Genomic DNA, 19,557 nt, shown 5'->3' with positions numbered 1-19,557 from the left:
AGGCATAGAAAGCATACCCCAATATGCACACAGAGATCCTTAGTAAAAGCTGAGAGATTCATTGGTTCAAAGCATTTAAGGAAATATAAGTCACATCATTAACAGACCATAAGCTAACTAAGCAAAGACTTCAGTGGTCACACATGACTAAGAATACATTTACACAATTCATTCAGGAAAATAAATAAATGAGCAGCAACAACAATAGTCAATAAACCTGAAGGATGAGACAGCCTGATTTACAGAATTCTACACTACATTATTTAAAATGTCCAGTTTTTTTAAAAAAAAATTACCATATGCAAAGAAATACAAAGCTTGACCCACAAACAGAAAAAGCAGCCAATACTAACGTCCCTGAGGAGGCCCAGAATTTGGGCTTATTAAACAACAACTTAAAATCTATCATAAATATGTAGAAAGGATTAAAGGAAATCTTGACTAAAAAGCAAAAGGAAAGTTATCTGATGATGCTATCTCATCAGATAGAGAATAACAATAGATACTAATTAAATATTTTAGAAAAACCAAACTGTTGAAAATTACCAAACTTTCATGAAAAATTCACTAAAGAAATTAAGAACAGACATGAGCTATCAGAAGAAACAACTTAACTGAAAGTGTGTCAATTATTGTTATGGTTTAGATATGAGGTGTGTCCCCCAAAAGCTCATGTGTAAGAGGATGCAATAATTTTCAGAAATGTAATGACAAGATTCTGACAGGTGTGACCTAATCAGTGAACTAATCCTCTGCTGAGGATTGACTGGGTGGAAACTATAGGCAGGTAGGATATGGCTAGAGGAAGTAGATTGTGGGTGTTATATTTCATCCTTTGTTGAATGGAACTTTCTCTCTACTTCCCGGCTTTCATGTCCTGGGTTGCTTTCTCTGTCAAGCCTTCCACTCAGAGGTTCTGCCTCACTTTGGGCCCAGAGCTGTGAAGTTGGGGACCATTCACTGAATCTCTGAAACCATGAACCAAAATAAACTTTCCCTTTACATTGTTTTTGTCAGGTCTTTCGGTCACAGTGACAAAAAAAAAAAAAAAAAAAAAAAAAAAAAAGCTGACTTTTTTGATTACCCAAACTGAGGAACAAAAAAGTAGAATGAAAACAAAAATGAACATTCTGAGAGACCTAAAGGGACACCATCAAGCACAGCACAATAAATATAGTGGGAACCCCAAATGGAGAGGAGAAAGGGCCAAGAAGAATATTTCAAGAAATAATGGATGAGCACTCCTAAGGTTTAAAGAAAAACAATCAACACATTCAATAAGATCAAAGAACTCCATGTTACACACATAATCAAATTTTCAGTAGAACATAGTCAAAAGAATTCTCAACAGAGAATTTTGAAAGCAAAAAGAGAAAACTGATTCATCAGGTTCCAGAAATCCTTAATAAGAATGAACATGACACCAGAATAAAGTGTGATGACTTATTTAAAGGAAGAAAACTTTCAATAATATCCAAAAAAAGTATTCAAAAAGGAAGGACAATTAAGAGAGTCTCCAATAAACAACAACTGAAATAATTCATCACTAGAAGAACTTCCCTGAAAAGAAATATTAAACAGTCCCTCAGATTCAAATGAAAGGATACTAGATAGCACCTCAAAACCACATGAAAAAATAAGGAGCACCAGAAAGGGTGAATATAAAAAGTATATAAATATATTTTCCTCTTATTTCTCTAAAATAAAGGACAATTAAATAAAGCACCAATTATTATACTATGCTGATGGGCTCATATGTACAAAGATGCAGTTTATATGTGAATAATATTATGAAGAAGATGAGGGAGAACAGAACAAAACAACAGCATTTCAAAAGTGTACAACTGAAATTAAGTTGGTATTAATCAGCACTATATTATTAAAAATGAATATGTTAACTGTAAATATCAGGACAACCACTTAAAATACTAAAAAAAGACACAAGGAAATTAAAATGGTACACTAGAAAAATAAGTCAGTTATGGAGGAATGGAGAAAGAAAAAAAGACATATAGAAATAAATAGTAAAATGATAGAATTAAATCTATCTTATGGTAATATTAAATGTAAATTAATTAAACATTCTAATTAAAAAAAAAAAAAGAGCCGGGCACAGTGGTGCACGCCTATAATCCTAGCAGCTTGGGAGGCTCAGGCAGGAGGATCATGAGTTCAAAGCCAGCTTCAGCAAAAGTGAAGCACTAAGCAACTCAGTGAGACCCAGTCTCTAGATAAAATATGAAATAGGGCTGGGTAGGTAGTTCCATGGTTGAGTGCTGAGTTCAACCCCTGGTACCAAAAGAGAGAGAGAGAGAGAGAGAGAGAGAGAGAGAGAGAGAGAGAGAGAGAGAAGCAGACTTGATTAAAAACTATCATCCAGCTGGGTGAGGTGATACATACCTGTAATCCCAACGACTCAGGGGACTAAGGCAAGAGAATTGCAATTTAGGGAGGCCCTAAGTAATTTAGTAAAACCCTGCCTCAAAACAAAACAAAACAAAACAGAAGAGGGACGAGGAATATAGCTCAGTGGGCATGCCCCTGAGTTAAATCCCCAATACCAAACAAACAAACTATCATACAGCTTCTTAACCCTGGATCTTAACAAAGGAACATGTACATCTGGATTAAAAGATGTCAGACTCCGAGATCCTTCCTAAAGGCAAGCAACAGAAGCACTAACAAAGGAAAGGAACTATGTTCACTGAGAAACAACTGGAAGATTTAAATATCTTATCCAATAACCCAGACCCAGAACCCAGCATTAAAAAAAAAAAAAAATGACTTCAAAAGTGAACTTCAGAATAAAGCTCAAAAACACAACATGTAATCATATTCAGCAAAAATAAGCAGCTCAACATTAGCAGTTATCTAGGGATGGAGGAAAGACCAGTCCCTCTCAAAGAAATGTGTACACACAGCTCAAATCCCCCAACAGCATCTACCCTGTGGCCCTAATTTATATAAACCATGTGGCACCCTCATTCCAACTCAGCATATATATACCCCCCTTTTAAGGTCTCCACAGATGATCCTAAAGCCTACAAAGTAGTCCATTTGGGCTGCTAAGGAGACCTGAGCATACACCACCTCTACCTCATTTTGTAATCTCCGGTTTACTCTCTAAGTTTCAGTTCTTCTTCCTTTGACTTTTTGTCTACACAAAGAGGAGAAAAGAAGCTAGACACCAAAGGTTACATATATTATAATGATTTTCATAATAGGGAGCACTTTCTAACAATAAGGAAAAACTAGAGATAAACACAACGTGGCTAGATTTCAAAACATTAGGCTGAGTGAAACAACAAAAAAATGACACAAAAGACTACTGTTGAGACCCAGAGAATAAGACAACAAGAGTATAGCATTTGGGGCATGGTGAGCAATTTTATCTAATGGAAATTAAAAGGCATTAGAACCTGCCTCAGACTCAGGGTCAAACTGACCTTCCTTTGTTTCTGCCCCACTGAGTATAGGGAAAAGCTTTCCACAAATTTCTCTTATCATCCCAACATCCACATCCACCAAAGAAGAAACAGTCACCTTTACCTCCTTCTCTATTTTCACTGACTAAACTCACATCACAGGAAGACTGATCTGTCGACACACCTAGACTGTGTTTGTTACATAGCACTGTGCTATCAATTATAGTCTGTTCTAAGTGCAAAACAGAATTTGTCCCAGGCCATTGAATAGTCTTCATAAACCCAATGATTTCTCCTAAAAGTTACTGTTTCCCTAGAATTCCATATACTATGCCATCTCTATAGAAAAAATGAGTATAAGTTTTTGAATTATTTGGGCTAATGAGAAATCACGTTACTTTGATGTTTCTCTTTTGCACATTGTTAATATGTGTGTGTGTTTTAAAAAAAAAAAAAAAACCTATTGTCTGACTCCATGCTGTTACATGAGACACACTTGAGATTCAAAGATGCAAATGGGTTTGTAATAAGAGTATAGAGGAAATGTAGTATACAAGCTTTAACCGAATCAAGCTCCAGTGACTACAAATATCAGACAAAATACATTAAAACAGAGATTGTTACTAGAGACAAAGACAGCTTATAATTATGTAACAATTAAAAACACATGTAAGACAAATATCAAGATGACATAAGGTTATAAACATACATGCATTTACAGAAGCTCCCAAAGCACGAGAAAAAAATAGAGAAGCATATCTACAAACACATGGCCAATAAGCAATGAAACCATGTTCAATCAGTCAACATTATTTGTCAATTAGAAAAACACAAATCAAAACCACAATGAGATATTGCTTCCCATCTAGTAGGATGGCTAAAATAAAAATATAAACAAAAAATGGAATTCTCATATATCACTGATAGAAACACAAAATGGTGCAGCCACTATGGAAAAATGTTTGACAGTTCCTCAAAAAAATTAAACAGAGTTTCATAAAATCCAGCAATTCCACTCCTGGGTATACACCCAATAGCATTGAAAGCAAAGGTCTACACAAAAAGGTATTCGCAGGTATGGCAGCATTATTCACAATATCAAAAAAGTAAACATAACCCAACTATTCATCAACTAATAAATGGATAAGCAAAATGTGGTATATCCACACAATGGAATATTATTTAACCATAAAAATGAAAAAAAGAACTGATATATGCCACAACATGTATAAATGCTGTGCTTAGTAAAAGAAGTCAGACATAATGTTGCATATTATTTGTTTCTATTTATAGAAATGTACAGAATAGTCAAATCCGAACAATATCAGTTGTATTCAGGGGAAAGTGGAAAAATTAATGATTCAAGATTTCTTTATTTGGGGATGAAAAGCTGTGGAATTAGTAGCAATTATTGAACAACTTTGAAAATACAATAAAATTTACTGAAATGTATACCTTATTATATGCCATTTGCATTATATCTCAAATAAAAAAGTAAAATGATAAAAAAGATATACTGTAAAATCACTAATCAGAAGAAAGCTGGAGAGGCAATCAGATATAAAGTAGATATCAGAAAGAAAAAGATTACCAAGCAGAAAGTGGAACATTTCTGATTGGATTAAAAATTTGATTGATAACACATAACAAAATTAATTCTATAAGCACCTAATCACAAAGTATTAAAGTAAATGAAGCAAAAAATTACACAATTAAATTTAAGTACTTCTTGCTCAGTAATTGATAAAATAAGCAAACAATCATTAAAGACATAGAAGATATAAACAACAACATTCAGTAATTTGCCCTAATTGTCATTTACAATATGTCATCCAACAACAGAATGATCCACATTTTTTTCCAAGTTCACAGAAAAGCACTCACTATGATAGATGATATTGTGGCTATAAAAAAAAAAAAAACAAACTTCAATAAACATGAAAGGACTAAAATCATGCAATGTATATTTTTTAACCACAATGGAATTAAATTAGATATAAATAATATAAAAATATCTGAAAAAAAAACCCCTGAATATTTAGAAATTAAACAATGCAATACTAAATCACTCATGGTTCAAAGAAGAAATTATAAGACAAATTAGAAAATACTTCCAACCACATAAAAATGAAAAGACAAAATATCAATATGGTATGATGTAATTAATTCACTTCTAAAAGGTATATTGTAGTGTACAATTTTAGAAATTCACTTCAATTTTTTTTTTCTGCAGGAAGGACTTGACAAAATATAAGCCACATTCATGATAAAAGTTTACAGGAAACCAGGAACTGAAGGCAATTTCTTCAACTGATAAAACATTATCAGTGACAAAGCCTAAGTCTGCCATCAAGCATATTTAATGTTGAAAGACTGAATGTTTGTTTCCTAATATCAGCATAAGACTAAGTTGGTCACTCTCTTTTTTTTTTTTTTTTTAGAAAGAGAGAGAGAGAGAGAGAGAGAATTCCTTTTATTAATATTTACTTTTTTTTTAGTTTTTGGCGGACACAATATCTTTGTTTGTATGTGGTGCTGAGGATCTAACCCGGGCCACACACATGCCAGGCGAGCGCGCTACGGCTTGAGCCACATCCCCAGCCCCAAGTTGGTCACTCTCAATACCTCTATTCCATAATGTAAGTTCTAGCCAGGGAAAAAGGGGAAAAAAAAAAAGTATTTAAGTGATAAAAGACATACTGATTAAACATGAAGAAGCAAAATAATATATTTTCAGACAACACACTTGTGGCCTATATAAATATGCTACCTGAAAAAATAAAGAAGGAAGGTGAAGTCATAGGATCATATACAAAAATCAATTTTATATCTGGCAAAAACAATTTAAAAAATTTTTAAAATACCAATAGTAAAAGGATCAAAACCATGAACAACTTAGGTATAAATTTAACAAAGTAGGTGTAAAACATGCACACTGAAACTAGAAACATTATTGAAAGAAGATGAAAATCTAAATAAATGGAAATATATATAACAGGTTTATGGATTAAAAAACTAAATGTTGTTAAGATATCAATTCTCCCAAAATTGACCTATAATTGCAGTGTCATCACAAGTACTAAGCAAACCAACAAAATTGACGGTAGATAAATATACTTCAAATGAAAACTAATGTTTTCATTTCACAATCTGAAATTTTTCAAAAACAAAAAAATTGAAATTAGAACAGGTGAAATGAAAAGAATTAGTACATTTTTTAAAAGACAAAATGAGAATCTTGGAAAATTAGATTAATAAAGTTAAAAATCCAATGAAGGATTTAAATTTTTTTTAATCTTTTTTTTTATTGGTTGTTCACAACATTACAAAGCTCTTGACATATCATATTTCATACATTAGATTGAAGTGGGTTATGAACCCCCAATTTTACCCCAAATGCAGATTGCAGAATCACGTCGGTTACACATCCACAATTTTACATAATGCCCTATTAGTAATTGTTGTATTCTGCTACCTTTCCTATCCCCTACTATCCCCCCTCCCCTCCCCTCCCATCTTCTCTCTCTACCCCATCTACTGTAATTCATTTCTCTCCTTGTTTATTTTCCCATTCCCCTCACAACCTCTTATATGTAATTTTGTATAGCAATGAGGGTCTCCCTTCATTTCCATGCAATTTCCCTTTTCTCTCCCTTTCCCTCCCATCTCATGTCTCTGTTTAAAGTTAATCTTTTCTTCCTGCTCTTCCTCCCTGCTCTGTTCATAGATGCTCTCATTATATCAAAGAAGACATTTGGTATTTGCTTTTTAGGGATTGGCTAGCTTCACTAAGCATAATCTGCTCTAGTGCCATCCATTTCCCTGCAAATTCTATGATTTTTGTCATTTTTTATTGCTGCATAGTACTCCATTGTGTTCATAGCAGCACAATTCACAATAGCTAGACTGTGGAACCAACCCAGATGCCCTTCAATAGATGAAGGGATAAAAAAAATGTGACATCTATACACAATGGAGTACTATGCAGGATTTAAATTTTTGAATAAATAAGAATTTAATACTGAAGAATCCTCTAAAAAACTAGAAGATACAAACATAAACATCTCTCTCTCTCTCTCTCTCTCTCTCTCTCTCTCTCTCTCACACACACACACACACACACACACACACACACACAGAGAGAGAGAGAGAATGCACTTAAGAACCCAGGGAACAGATAAAGGTTCCAACACATACCTAGTGGCACTGTTAGAAGAAAAGCTAAGAGAGAACAGCAGAAACACTATTTAAAAGTATAATAACCAAGAATTTTCAGAGCTAAAGAAACCCATAAATTCTCAGATGGAAAGATACACTCAGTGGAAAAAGAATGGAACTAAATCTATATATCTATATATCACAGTATACTGGAATGATAAAGTGCAAATATGCTACCATAGTACAGGTTTTAAGATATCTCCATTAAAAACTGGTAGATATACAAGCAAAAGTATTTAATATGAAATTAAAGGTATTTCAGAGTAAATAAGCTTGATGTGATGATGACAGAACAAATGACACTACATATTATTTTCAAGTAAATAGTATTTTTAACAATTAGAAAGTATTCAGATGCAATGGAAATAAAAATAGTATCATGCAGACCATTTTTCACTACTGTCATGGATTTTTACATGTGCTTGTCTGAGATAAAAAGACTCAGCTGGTAAAATACTATTTCTGGGTATGCCTGTGAGGTGTTTCCTGAATACCTTAGTATTTGAATCAACAGACTGAGTAAAGAGAAGCTGCCCTTATCAATGGGGGCAGGCATCAATCTGTTGTGGATCAGGACAGAACAAAAAGAGCAAAAACAGAAGCTTTGTTCTCCTTGAGCTGGGACAGTCATAATATACCCTTTTGGTCTCCGAGACTTATACTACTGGCTCTTCAGGTTCTCAGGCCTTTGCACTTGAACTGAATTATACCACCGAGTTGTAAGAATGTGTATTATAGGACTACTCTGCCTCCATATCAAGTGAGGAAATTTCTGTAATAAACTGTATATATCCTATTGGTTCTGTTTCTCAAGACACTAATAACCTACCCAAATGCAATTATTAAAATACCACAATAAAAGATGACATGTATGTGTCTATGTAGGTGTGCAGGTATATAATTAGTATTGGGGAGGTAGAATAGGAGCACATTTGTACATGTGTATATACGTAAGGATTGACATAAATGCTTAAATAGCTTATATAGTACTGTACAAATTGCAATAAAAATTATAAACTACGCAGTGCCAAATAATTTAAAAGAATACTATCACTACTTTTGTGGTGCTAATTAAGCAGCACTTGGAAGTAAATCAAGAGCCTTAAAGCAGATATTACCATGAGGCAAATATTAAGAAATGCAGAGGAAGGACAAATACAAAACTTAGAATAGTGATTACACAAAAGGACGAAGGACGATTTTATTAGGAAGAGACATACAGGAGGCTTCACCTTCATCTGTAATGTTTTGCTTCTTAAGCTGGTAAGAAGGTATATGGGTATTCATGTTACTCTTTATAACTTTATGTCTGAAATATTTAAATAAAACTTTATAAATAAGTACAAGACTAAAAAATGAAAATCTCATCTATAAACATAAACAAAAGAGCCTAAATTTTTTTAATATTTTATTTTTTAGTTGTAGATGAACACAATATCTTTATTTTTTTATGTGGTGCTGAGGATCGAACCCAGGGCCTCGCACGTGCTAGGCGAGTGCTCTACTGATGAGCCACAACCCCAGCCTAAGCCTAAAATTTTTAAAAAGCCAATTAAATCCAGTGTTTTAAACAGTGAAAAGCTAAAAAAAGAATTTATGAAAGAAAATGGAAAGTGTTTGACATCAAAAAGTGTTTTTTTACAAAAAATGAAAGCAATATTTCATTAGATTGAAATATATTCAAAATAATTCAGCACTGAAGATATTTTTATAATTAGAAAATAAGACGTATTATATTAACTCAATTCATGAAAACCCGGCACTCAATATTACATTATGTTGAACTACATATGAAATATCAGAGATTAAAAAAAAAACCAATGTGGTTCATTATCAGTAACCCCATAAGTTTCTGGTTAAAAACTTCAGAAGCATAATTTAAAGTCAGAAAAAAAAAGAAAAAGAAAAGAAAAAAAACCACAGGGCGGGAGCTATAGCTCAGTGGTAGAGCACTTGCCTTGCACATGTGAAGCACTGGGTTCCATCCTCAGCACCACATAAAAATAAATAAAGATATTGTGTTCATCTACAACTAAAAAAAAATTTAAAAAACCACAAAGATGCCAACTGTTTTCCCTAATTTTTAAAATAATATTGAAGATAATAGGCAATGGCATAAGTAAGGACAAAGAAAAAGAAAAGGATTATTTAAGAGAAGCCAAAACTATATGTATTTGCAGAGAACATGATTTTTCACATAAAAATCGAGGTAACTATTAGAATGAATTTGAAATATTAGCAATGTTGCTGAATCCAAAATTAAAATTAAAAATATGCAACAAAGATGCCCAAAGATGTAATAAAAACTTTCACAGGAGCACAATTTATAATATCCCCAACTGCAATCAATGAAAATGTCCATCAACAATAGAATGGATAAATAAAGGATGGTATATTCATATAAGGGGGTTAAAATTACTATTTCGCTTCACAAAAATCACATGGATGAGTTTTTACAAAGAAATTAGACATAAAAGAGTTTATATAAGACAGGTAAATATAGAGTGGGCAAGCCAGTATACTTCAAAAGTTCTGAGTATACTGTGATGGAAGGAGGACAGGAAGGAAGATAGGCAGAGTAGCTGAGAAGGTGAAATCCCAATGGGGTAATCTGAGTTGCTGATAATATTCTAATTCTTAGTGATTTTGCACTAAGGATTTGTGTACTTTCTGAATATATGCTATAGTTTAAATGTTAATTTAAAAAAATTAAGCCTGGTACGGTGGTGCACGCCTGTAATCCCAGCAGCAGGGGAGGCTGCGGCAGGAAGATGGCGAGTTCAAAGCCAGCCTCAGCAAAAGCAAGGTGCTAAACAACTCAGTGAGACCCTGTCTCTAAATAAAATACACAGTAGGGCTGGGGATGTGGTTCTGGGGTTGAGTGCCCCTGAGTTTAATCCGCATTACCAAAAAGAAAAAAATAAATCAACAGCACACAATAGAATAAATGTAATTTTTATTTGTTAATTAAAATAAATTTGCTAATTTTTTAAAAAAACCTACACTCTTTATTTACCAGCAACAAAAAAATGACAAAATGAAACAAGAGTATTACTAAAATAAAACAAAAACAAAGGAGAAAAATAAGCTTCAGTTGTAAGATTTTTTAAATACTTTTAGTTATAGATGGCACAATACCTTTTTAAAATTTATTTATATTTATGTGGTGCTGAGGATCATACCTAGTGCTTCACATATGCTAGGCACCACTGAGCCACAACCCTAGCCCTTAGCTGTAAGATTTTTTGAAAATTATATTGCATATAACCAATAGAGGTTTAATGTCCAAACATATTCAGCAAGAAGAAAAGAAAAAAAAAAAAACTCCCACATTTCTCAAGAGCAGAAGATGTGACTTCTGGCTAGTCACAGAAAAATAAATTACTAGGACCAGAGACTGGAGGTATGTAGCCACAATCCAAGGAATATGTAAGAAGCAAGCTAGAAAAGGCAAGAGAATCCTTCTCTGCTACTCTTCAGAGGGAGCTGTGCCCTGCTGACATGTTTACTCTGCACTTCTGGCTTCCAGCAATTTTAGAGAATAAATTTCTGTTGTTTGAAGACACCAATTTTTCACAAGTCCTAGAACTAATATGATACCCCAAGATTTCATTTCTACATCTACTCCTTATGAGCACTGGGTCTGCATTCAAAAAGAACCAAAACATTCCTTTTATAACAACTATTTTGTAACCCTATCTACACACATAACAAAAAAAAATAAATCAATGACTTAACTGAAATTTTAAAAGAAAAATAAAGAAATAATTTATAATAAAATACATATTTTTACATGTAAATGCTAGGGCAGGACCAAGTTGAAATGTATATTTGTATCTACATAAAATCCATGTGAAATTGAGAGTTTCAAATATGGAATATAAGTGACACATACTAGCAACTCAAACAAGCAGGACAAACACTGGTGGTGTATTTTACAAAAAAAAAAAAAAAAAAGTTTTAACAGAGTTTCAAATAAAGCAAAGTACAAAACTTCCTCAATTTACATGGCAATTTCTAAAAAATTTACTATACTTTAAAACTCTTCTTTAAAAAATTTAAATGACTAGTTATACCTAAAAAATTGGATTATTATATTATCCATCTCTAATAATTAAAAACATTCTCTCATCTACATACACTATCCCCTCCATCTATGTTTTCACTTTCTGTGGTTACAGTTATTCCTGTTTAATCCAGTCCAAAAAGATTAAATGGAAAATTCCAGAAATAAACAATGCATAGTTTTTAAATTGTTGCCATTCTGAGTAGCATAATGAAATATCATGCTGTCATGACCCATCCAGCCTGGGATATGATTCATTCCTTTGTCTACAGTATCCATGCTGTATACACTATCAACCAATTAGTCACTTAGTAGCCATCTTGGTTATCAAATTGAAACAAACAGTGCTTGTGTTCCAGCAACTTTTATTTTACTTAATAATGACTCCAGCAATTAAAATATGCCAAAGAAAAGCCATAATGTAATTTCTTTAAATGAAAAGGTAAAAGTTCCTGACTCAATAAGAACAAAATTGTCTGCTAAGGTTGCTAATATCCATGGTAAGAATAAATCTTTTATCTGTGAAATTGTGAAGAAGGAAAAAGAAATTTGTTCTAGTTTTGTAGTTGCAGTTCAAACTGCAAAAGCTCCAAACACAGTCCATGATAAGGGTTTAGTTAAGATTGAAAAGACATTCGATTATAGGGTTTGGTACTATCTGCAATTTCAGGCATCCAATGGGGGTCTTAGAACATATCTTCTGCCAATAAGGGGAGACTATTGTATTAAGAGGGAAACCAAATCATGCATAATACAATACAATTAATACTAATAGGACTTCCCAAGCACTATGACAAACAATGGGTGTCAATAAATGTCTAAAATTCTCCCAACAGCACATATACACCCTTGAGAACAACCAATATGGACATTAGGAGATACTTACAAAAACACTCACTGGAACATTATAAAATAAAAAAGGGGAAACTACTGGTATTTAAAGCCAATCAATAGAAACAGGTGCAGAGATGCATGCCTATAATCCCAGCAATTTGGGAGACTGAGGAGGGTTGCAAGTTAGAGACCAGCCTTGGCACTTAGCAAGATCCTGTCTCAAACTTAAAAAATGTTAAAAAGGTCTGGGGATGTATCTTAGTGCCACAGCACCCCTGGATTCAATCCCCAGTACCCCCCCCCCACACACACACACACTCACACACACACACACACACTATCATAGGAGAACAAAAATGAACTAGATCTGCAAAAATCAATACTGACAAATCTCAAAAATAACAAAGTAGAAAAAGCAAGCTGCCTACAGTAAGAAACTGTTGGTGGAAAATTTTTAAACAAACAAAACAATAGGAAAGGTATATAGACACACAAATATGTAGTAAAAGTACAAAAGCCTGAATGAAGAATAAAATGCTCCAACTTCAGAATATTTGATTATACCCTAAATCTAGGAAGGGAGAAAGGAAAATGGGGTCAGAAAGAGGTATAAAAGAGGCCTCAATTATATCTGTAAATTTTATTTCTTAAAAACAAAAACATGCACCGAACATAAAATGCATCATTGTTAAATGCGGGTAGGCCATAGTGTTCAGTATTTATATTTTTTTATGTAAATCCTAAATATTTTATAATTTAAAAAGTTTCTAAATCTACATTCCAGGAAAATTTGCCACCAACTATATAGCATGACTGTGATTGAGACACTACTGCACAGTATCCTGAATAAGGATCATAAAGATGAACAAGTGTTCAGAAGAGTAGTGACGGAAGAGGACCCCTGTCTATTTGCCTCAATGCTATCATTAATTTGAGTTAGATAATGTGGTAAAGTAGGCATGCAGAAAGGAAGGAAGGAAGGAATTATTTAACTCCAAACTGACATTCATATATAGCATAGAAAATGGACTGGTTTCACTGCCTCGGCATTGGCATTGAGCTTTACTTCCATTTATCCCTTCTATTTTCCCAAATAATCTCAGAGAAACTGACACCCTAAATAAAAGGAGCAACAAGGTAAAGAGAGAAAGCAGCAAAAAAGTACTTCTTCCAATGAAAGATAATATATTTCAAATATTAAAAATATTTATTGAAAAAAATGTTAAGTATTGGGAAATATAATTCTTTTGATGCTCTTAAAAAACAAATTACTTGGCATATCTTATTATTCTCTAAAGATTCATTGAGAAAAGTCACACTTTTCTCCCAGCAATATATTTTCCCTCAAGTCAGGTGGTTCTGTTCAGCAACACAAAATGCTGCATAATACATCCAAACCTTTCATATTTACTGCTCTCATATTAGATATTATAACACAGATTACAATATGAGATTACTACTAATGTAAGATAACATCAACAGCAACAAAACACGTAAGGGAGGAGAAAGGTTACACTTGCAACAGACAAGAAGAAACAGAACATTTAACTTCCAATTTATAGGAATTGGGAAAAAGTTATATTTAACCACAAAAGAAAAAAAATCAGGCACTAACACAACATGAGATATTCTATATCTTAGCCTGGTCTCTTCAAAAGATAATGTCCATAAAAAGATTTTTATAAGAATGAATGCTCAGAGTAGCTTTATCCATGACAATTGCAACCTGGAAACAACTCAAATACAATGGATAGCATCAAACTAAAAAGCTTCTTCACAACAAAGGAAGCAATCAACTGAGTAAAGAGACATCCTCTGGAATGGAAAAAGAATTTCCAAATCCTTTATCTGATGAAGAGTTCATTCCAAAGCACACATGGATCAAAAGAACTCAACAGCAAGAACACAAAAACCTGATTTCAAAATGGGTAAAGGGCCTGAATAGACATTTCTCAAAAGAAAGACACACAAATGGCCAACAGGAATATTAAAAGGTGCTCCCATCTCTAATCAAAGAAATGCAAATCAAAACCACACTAAGATATCACCTCACAGTTAGAATGGCTATTATCAAAAAGACAAAAGATAGCAATGAAGAACAAAATGCTTATTGGCAAAGAGTGTGGAGAAAAGGAAACCCTTGCATTAGGTTGGTGGAAATATAAATTAGTATAGCCATTACAAAAAAAAACATATGGGGTTTCTTCAAATAATTAAAAATAGAACTACCATATGATCTTGCAATTATACTTCTCTCTATATATCCAAAGGAAATCAAATCATTTCCTTTGAAAGGAAGAGTGTAGAAAAGGTATCTGCAGGCCCAAATTCATTGCTGCATTATTTCCAATAGTTAAGATGCAGAATCAGCTTAATTTTCCACCAGTGGATGAATGGATTTTTTAAAATGTGGCATATATTTTTTGCCCAAACCACTGTTGAACCTTAAAAAAAAAAAAAAAAAAAAAAAGGAAATCCTGTCATTTGCAACAACATGCATAAATCGAAAGGACTAAATAAAATAATTGTATGCTAAATAAAATAAGCCAGGTACAGAAAAACAAACAGTGCATTATTTCATTTATACCAGAATTTAAATCTAAAAACATTCAAACTCATGAGAGCAGAGTGTAGAATGGTGGTTACCAGGGTCTGGTAAGTGGTATAGGAAATGAGGAGATGTGGGATGCAAAGTTTCTGTTAAGGTAAATAAGCTCTGAAGATATATTGTATAACATAGGATTATAGTTAATAATAATGGATTATATACTTTAAAAATCCAAAGAAAATAGATCTTAAGATCTACTTAAGATGACATACAAAAAAAGTATGTGAGACAATGGGTATTCTAATTATCTTTAATCATTTCATAATGTATACATATGTGAAAACATCATTTTATACACTGAATATGTCCATTTTTATTTGTCCATTAAAAAAGAATGGGTTAATGTACACATGCAAGAGAATACAATTCAGAGGAATAAATCAGAGATGTACATAACAGTTGAACCTCAAAACCATGCTGGGCAGATACAAAATACTGAAAACTACACACTTCAACTACTAAGTTCAAGAACTGGCAAACTAATCTAGAGTAAAAGAAATCAGAATAGTGGTTCTTTTTGCATGTGGCTTGAAAGGAGCATGAGGGAAGTTTGTGGTGTGATGGAAGGGTTCTAAATCTCAAATGTATGAATATATCTAAATTCACTGTAAATAAAAAGAGTAACATCATGGAAATGGAAAAAATAGAACTGCTCTATATTAAAATGATTAATAAAGAACTAACACATTGTCAAATTCACATGTAAACTTTGGATCTTAGTTTGAAAAAATTCACTATAAAGTTATTCTTTTGAGAATACAGAAAACCTGAACATGGATTAGATATTAGGAAATTATCATTAATTGCTATTTGTGTGATAATACTGCAGTATCTAAGAGTGGAGCATCACGATGAAAACAATTTGCTTTGAAATTTTCAGCAAGAAATATTTTATTTTTATGCATATATACAGTGAAATCAAATAAATGTACATAGGTCATGGGATACAAGTCATTCATTGAATGATTCTTCAAACTCCAGGTCTGAAAATTTTCACTTAAAAACTTGGGAGAAAGATCAATTTTCATAGATACAGGGTGATCTCCAAGATATATTAAATGAAGACAAAAAAAATCAACATAAAGAAGAGTTTATGTAATATACTGCCTATTATCTAAGAATAGAAGGAAAGTTAAGAAAAGAGGGAGTATGTGTATATCAGTTTATACTACAAAGAATAAAAATGGTTACCTTTTATCAGATAGGAGACAGAGAGACTGGAAGTAAAACTTCCCTCAGTATATCATTTTATAGTTCTGAACTTTATAGTTCTGTCATGTAAAGATAAAAAATAAATTGAAAAAGAAAAATTATAATCATAAAGATGTTTAAAATATCTCTAGTCATATGATTCCTCTATACAATAAAAGTCAAATTAATCAAACTTGTTTAACTTATATGATTGCTAATAGTCTTTTGCTCCTTCTGAGAATCAGCCATATTTAAAAGGTTTCTACTGGAAAGAAAACTTGGCATCTTGTTGCAGATCTGCCCCTAAAATAGTTGTGCAACCCTGCACAAGCAATTTAGCCTCGATTTTCTCACCTGTAAAAGGGATTACATGCAAAGACTTCTTAGAACTATAAAATTCTGTAGCTCAAATGTTTATTTTTTAAAATAAGAATATTTTCACTTACATAGTTTTATTTAGCTTTGATGAATAACAAAGCCCCAATATACATTATTTATTTTCTGTGGTACAACTAATACAGAGAAGTCAAAATAGTGAGATAAAATGCATTTTTTCTGACTCCTTCAGGTAATAGTCAGTTGCAGCAGAGTACTTCCTCTTAGCAAGTTTGTATTGGCAATTGAGTGAAGTGGCAGCTAGCCTGTCAGACAGCTGTATGCCCAGGCTGCTAAATCCATTGGTTACAAAGTGGGGAAGAAGCAGCCAATAACAAAGTCATATTGAGTTTTACTAACTGCCCAGAACAAGAGGTTTAAGAAGCTTCATGTATTCTTCTGCAAAACTACTTACTTTACAAAAAAATAAATAAATAATCAGCTTGAGATGCAAACATATAATGCTAATGATAGTTTCAGAGTAAACCTGCTGCAGGCTTGAACAGAAAACAAAAGCCCCAGAAATTTCCTTCCTATTTTGCGCCCCCCACAAGCTTCTTTTTTAAAGACCTAACAAAAGATCTAAAACAGTTCTGTGACTTTTCTGCAGGTTTAAGATCCCTGCAGCAGCAACCTCATTCAAGGTGAAGAAGGATATGCAAGAAAGAGAGGCATCTTGAAGCTCAGGTTAAGTGAAGAGAAAACTGCCTGTAGGGCATGCAGGAAGGAACTGCAGATGGGCCCCTGGGGCAGCACCCAGGTAAGTGGTGGTGAATATTTAAGTAAGAAGAAGAAATGATATTCGTTCCAAACTGTTTAAAGGTCTGTATCTACAGAACTAGAGGGGGGAGTGAAGGGCTCTTGGGAGGATTTCCTCTAGAAAAAATAGGTTTGAGCTTTGTCTAAAGAGGAAAATTAGAAGGTTCTCTAGCAAATGCAAGGGAAGGAATTTAAAAACCCTTGGAAGGATCTGCAGCTATCAAATTGGATGAAGTTTTCTCATACATGGAGGCTCTCTGCCTCAGCTGGATTGCCACAGGAGGCTGGGGAAAAGGTACTTTTCAGTAAATCTGGAGATGACTGGGTGGTGGCATTGCAAGTTTGGAGAATGAGGAGTTCCCTTCTAAAAGCTAAAGAGACTTTTGTGAAACAACTGGGAGGATGAGAAGGGATTCCTCGCAAAGTCGGGAGTCTGGAGACTCCAGAGGCCTGAACTAATTTCTGAGGAGTTGGGGTTTTCGGGTGTGGCCTCGGGAGGAGACAGCAAGGCACTTTGTGTAACAATGCCACATTTCACTTGTTGGACGTGGGGAATCCGCCCTATGACTGAGAATAAAGGCCCCCGTCGTCACTAACGGGAAGCCTGGAACCATGTCTAAAAGGGTGTGCCTGCAGCAATTTGGGAGGAAATGCCACACGCACCCCAGGCCCAGGACAAGGGACAGTAATACTTTCTCACTAAGCCAACAGGAGAAGCAGAGAAGCTTTTGAAAAGAACACCACCACCGCTCCCAACTCACTGGAAAGTTGGAGGAAAGTGAGGAACTCTGGAGAGTTCGGAAATGATTTGAAAGCAACCCAGCTGGAAGCTGGGATAAAACCAGAAAAACTGAGGTGGGCGTCAAGGCCTCGGCGTTGTCGGGAGTGGGAGGGTGTTCAGGACTTCGAGGTGGCGGAGGACCGAAGTGACGTGGGGGTACTGCTCCCCGGCGATGAACCGGAGGGTGAAGGAGACTTTGAGGGATTCCGGGCTCTCGGAGGTGATGGGAGGAAGGCAAATCTGAGTCAGCTGCTGCGGGGGTAGAGGGGGTTCCACCGTACTCACTGAGCGGATCTCCAGCGCCAGGGCGCATTGCAGCGCCTTCACCTTCGGCATCTGCCCGGGATCGGGCGGCGGGGAGGGACCCCGGCCACGGGCCCGAATGAGGCGGGGAGACGCGGGGCGGGACGGGGACGGGGAGGAGACGAGGTGGCGGCGGCGGTGGCAGCTGTGGCCCCCAGGCCGGGGCCCGCGGTCCAGCCTGGGTCCCGCCCGAGTAGCAGCAGAGCGCGGGGCGCGGACTCGTTGTCATGGCAGCCGGGAGGGTGGGGCCGGAAGAGAAGCCGGACGGGGACGCGCGAGGACGAGCGGCCGGGGCGGGGCTTAGCGAAAGCCGGACGGGGCGTGGCCAAGAGGAGGCGGGGCTTCCGAAGGGGCGGGGGCGGGGCCGGGCGTTCTTCTGTGGCGTCAAGCGGTGGGCTCACAGGCAGCGGAAGGAGAGAACAGCTATACCATGGGGCAGAGCAGAGGTCAGGGAGTTGGCCTCAGAAGCCCCGAGTTCCAACCTGGTGATGGCAACTTGAGCTAGTGGCGACCCTTGTGGCCTCAGTTTCCCCAACTGTAAAATAATAATCATTAGTCCTCCTACTTGAATCTCAGGGTACAGTTTTCAAAGCAGCATGAAAAACTGAGGATCAGAGATCTGCCCAACCCAAAGCAGAACTGAGATTGAAACCTGGGGACTCTCAAGTAAAACCCCAGTTGCCTTTCTGAGAAGAGGGGCTTGAATCATCACGATCTTCTTCCTGGTCTCCCATTTTCTGATTCTTTGTTACTTCAATTCACTTTTTTTTTTTTTCCTCATAGTTTTCTAACTCACCAGTATATATCTCAGTGCATACCGCTTAAATTGAGGAGATAATAACAATACATCCACTTGGGAAGGGTTTTGCCACAGTGTATCAAAGATTAAAAAAAAAAAAAAAAAACTAGAGATTGTCTAATCCAATCATGTTAAAAATAATTTTCATTGCAAATTAAGTTATACATACAGACTTGTATTAAAAATGTTAATGAAAGC

The 19,557-nt window shown here is 35.1% G+C and overlaps 1 protein-coding gene across 2 annotated transcripts in view; it reads right to left on the bottom strand.

Moving 5' to 3' along the window:
• SPATA6 (spermatogenesis associated 6) overlaps window positions 1-18,791 on the bottom strand; it is a 119,673-nt gene extending 100,882 nt beyond the window's left edge. For both annotated transcript variants that reach the window (XM_081307147.1, XM_081307148.1), the window contains exon 1: window positions 18,543-18,791. In XM_081307147.1, coding sequence (XP_081163273.1) covers window positions 18,543-18,593 — 51 coding nt within the window. In that variant the 5' untranslated portion in view covers window positions 18,594-18,791. The remainder of the gene's footprint in view (window positions 1-18,542) is intronic.
• Between the last annotated feature and the right edge of the window lie 766 nt (window positions 18,792-19,557).

Source organism: Spermophilus citellus, assembly GCF_964194105.1.
Source record: "Spermophilus citellus genome assembly, chromosome: 9".
Lineage (NCBI taxonomy): Eukaryota > Metazoa > Chordata > Mammalia > Rodentia > Sciuridae > Spermophilus > Spermophilus citellus.
Note: the sequence above shows the minus strand (reverse complement) of the source record. Positions and strands in the feature narration are given on the sequence as shown.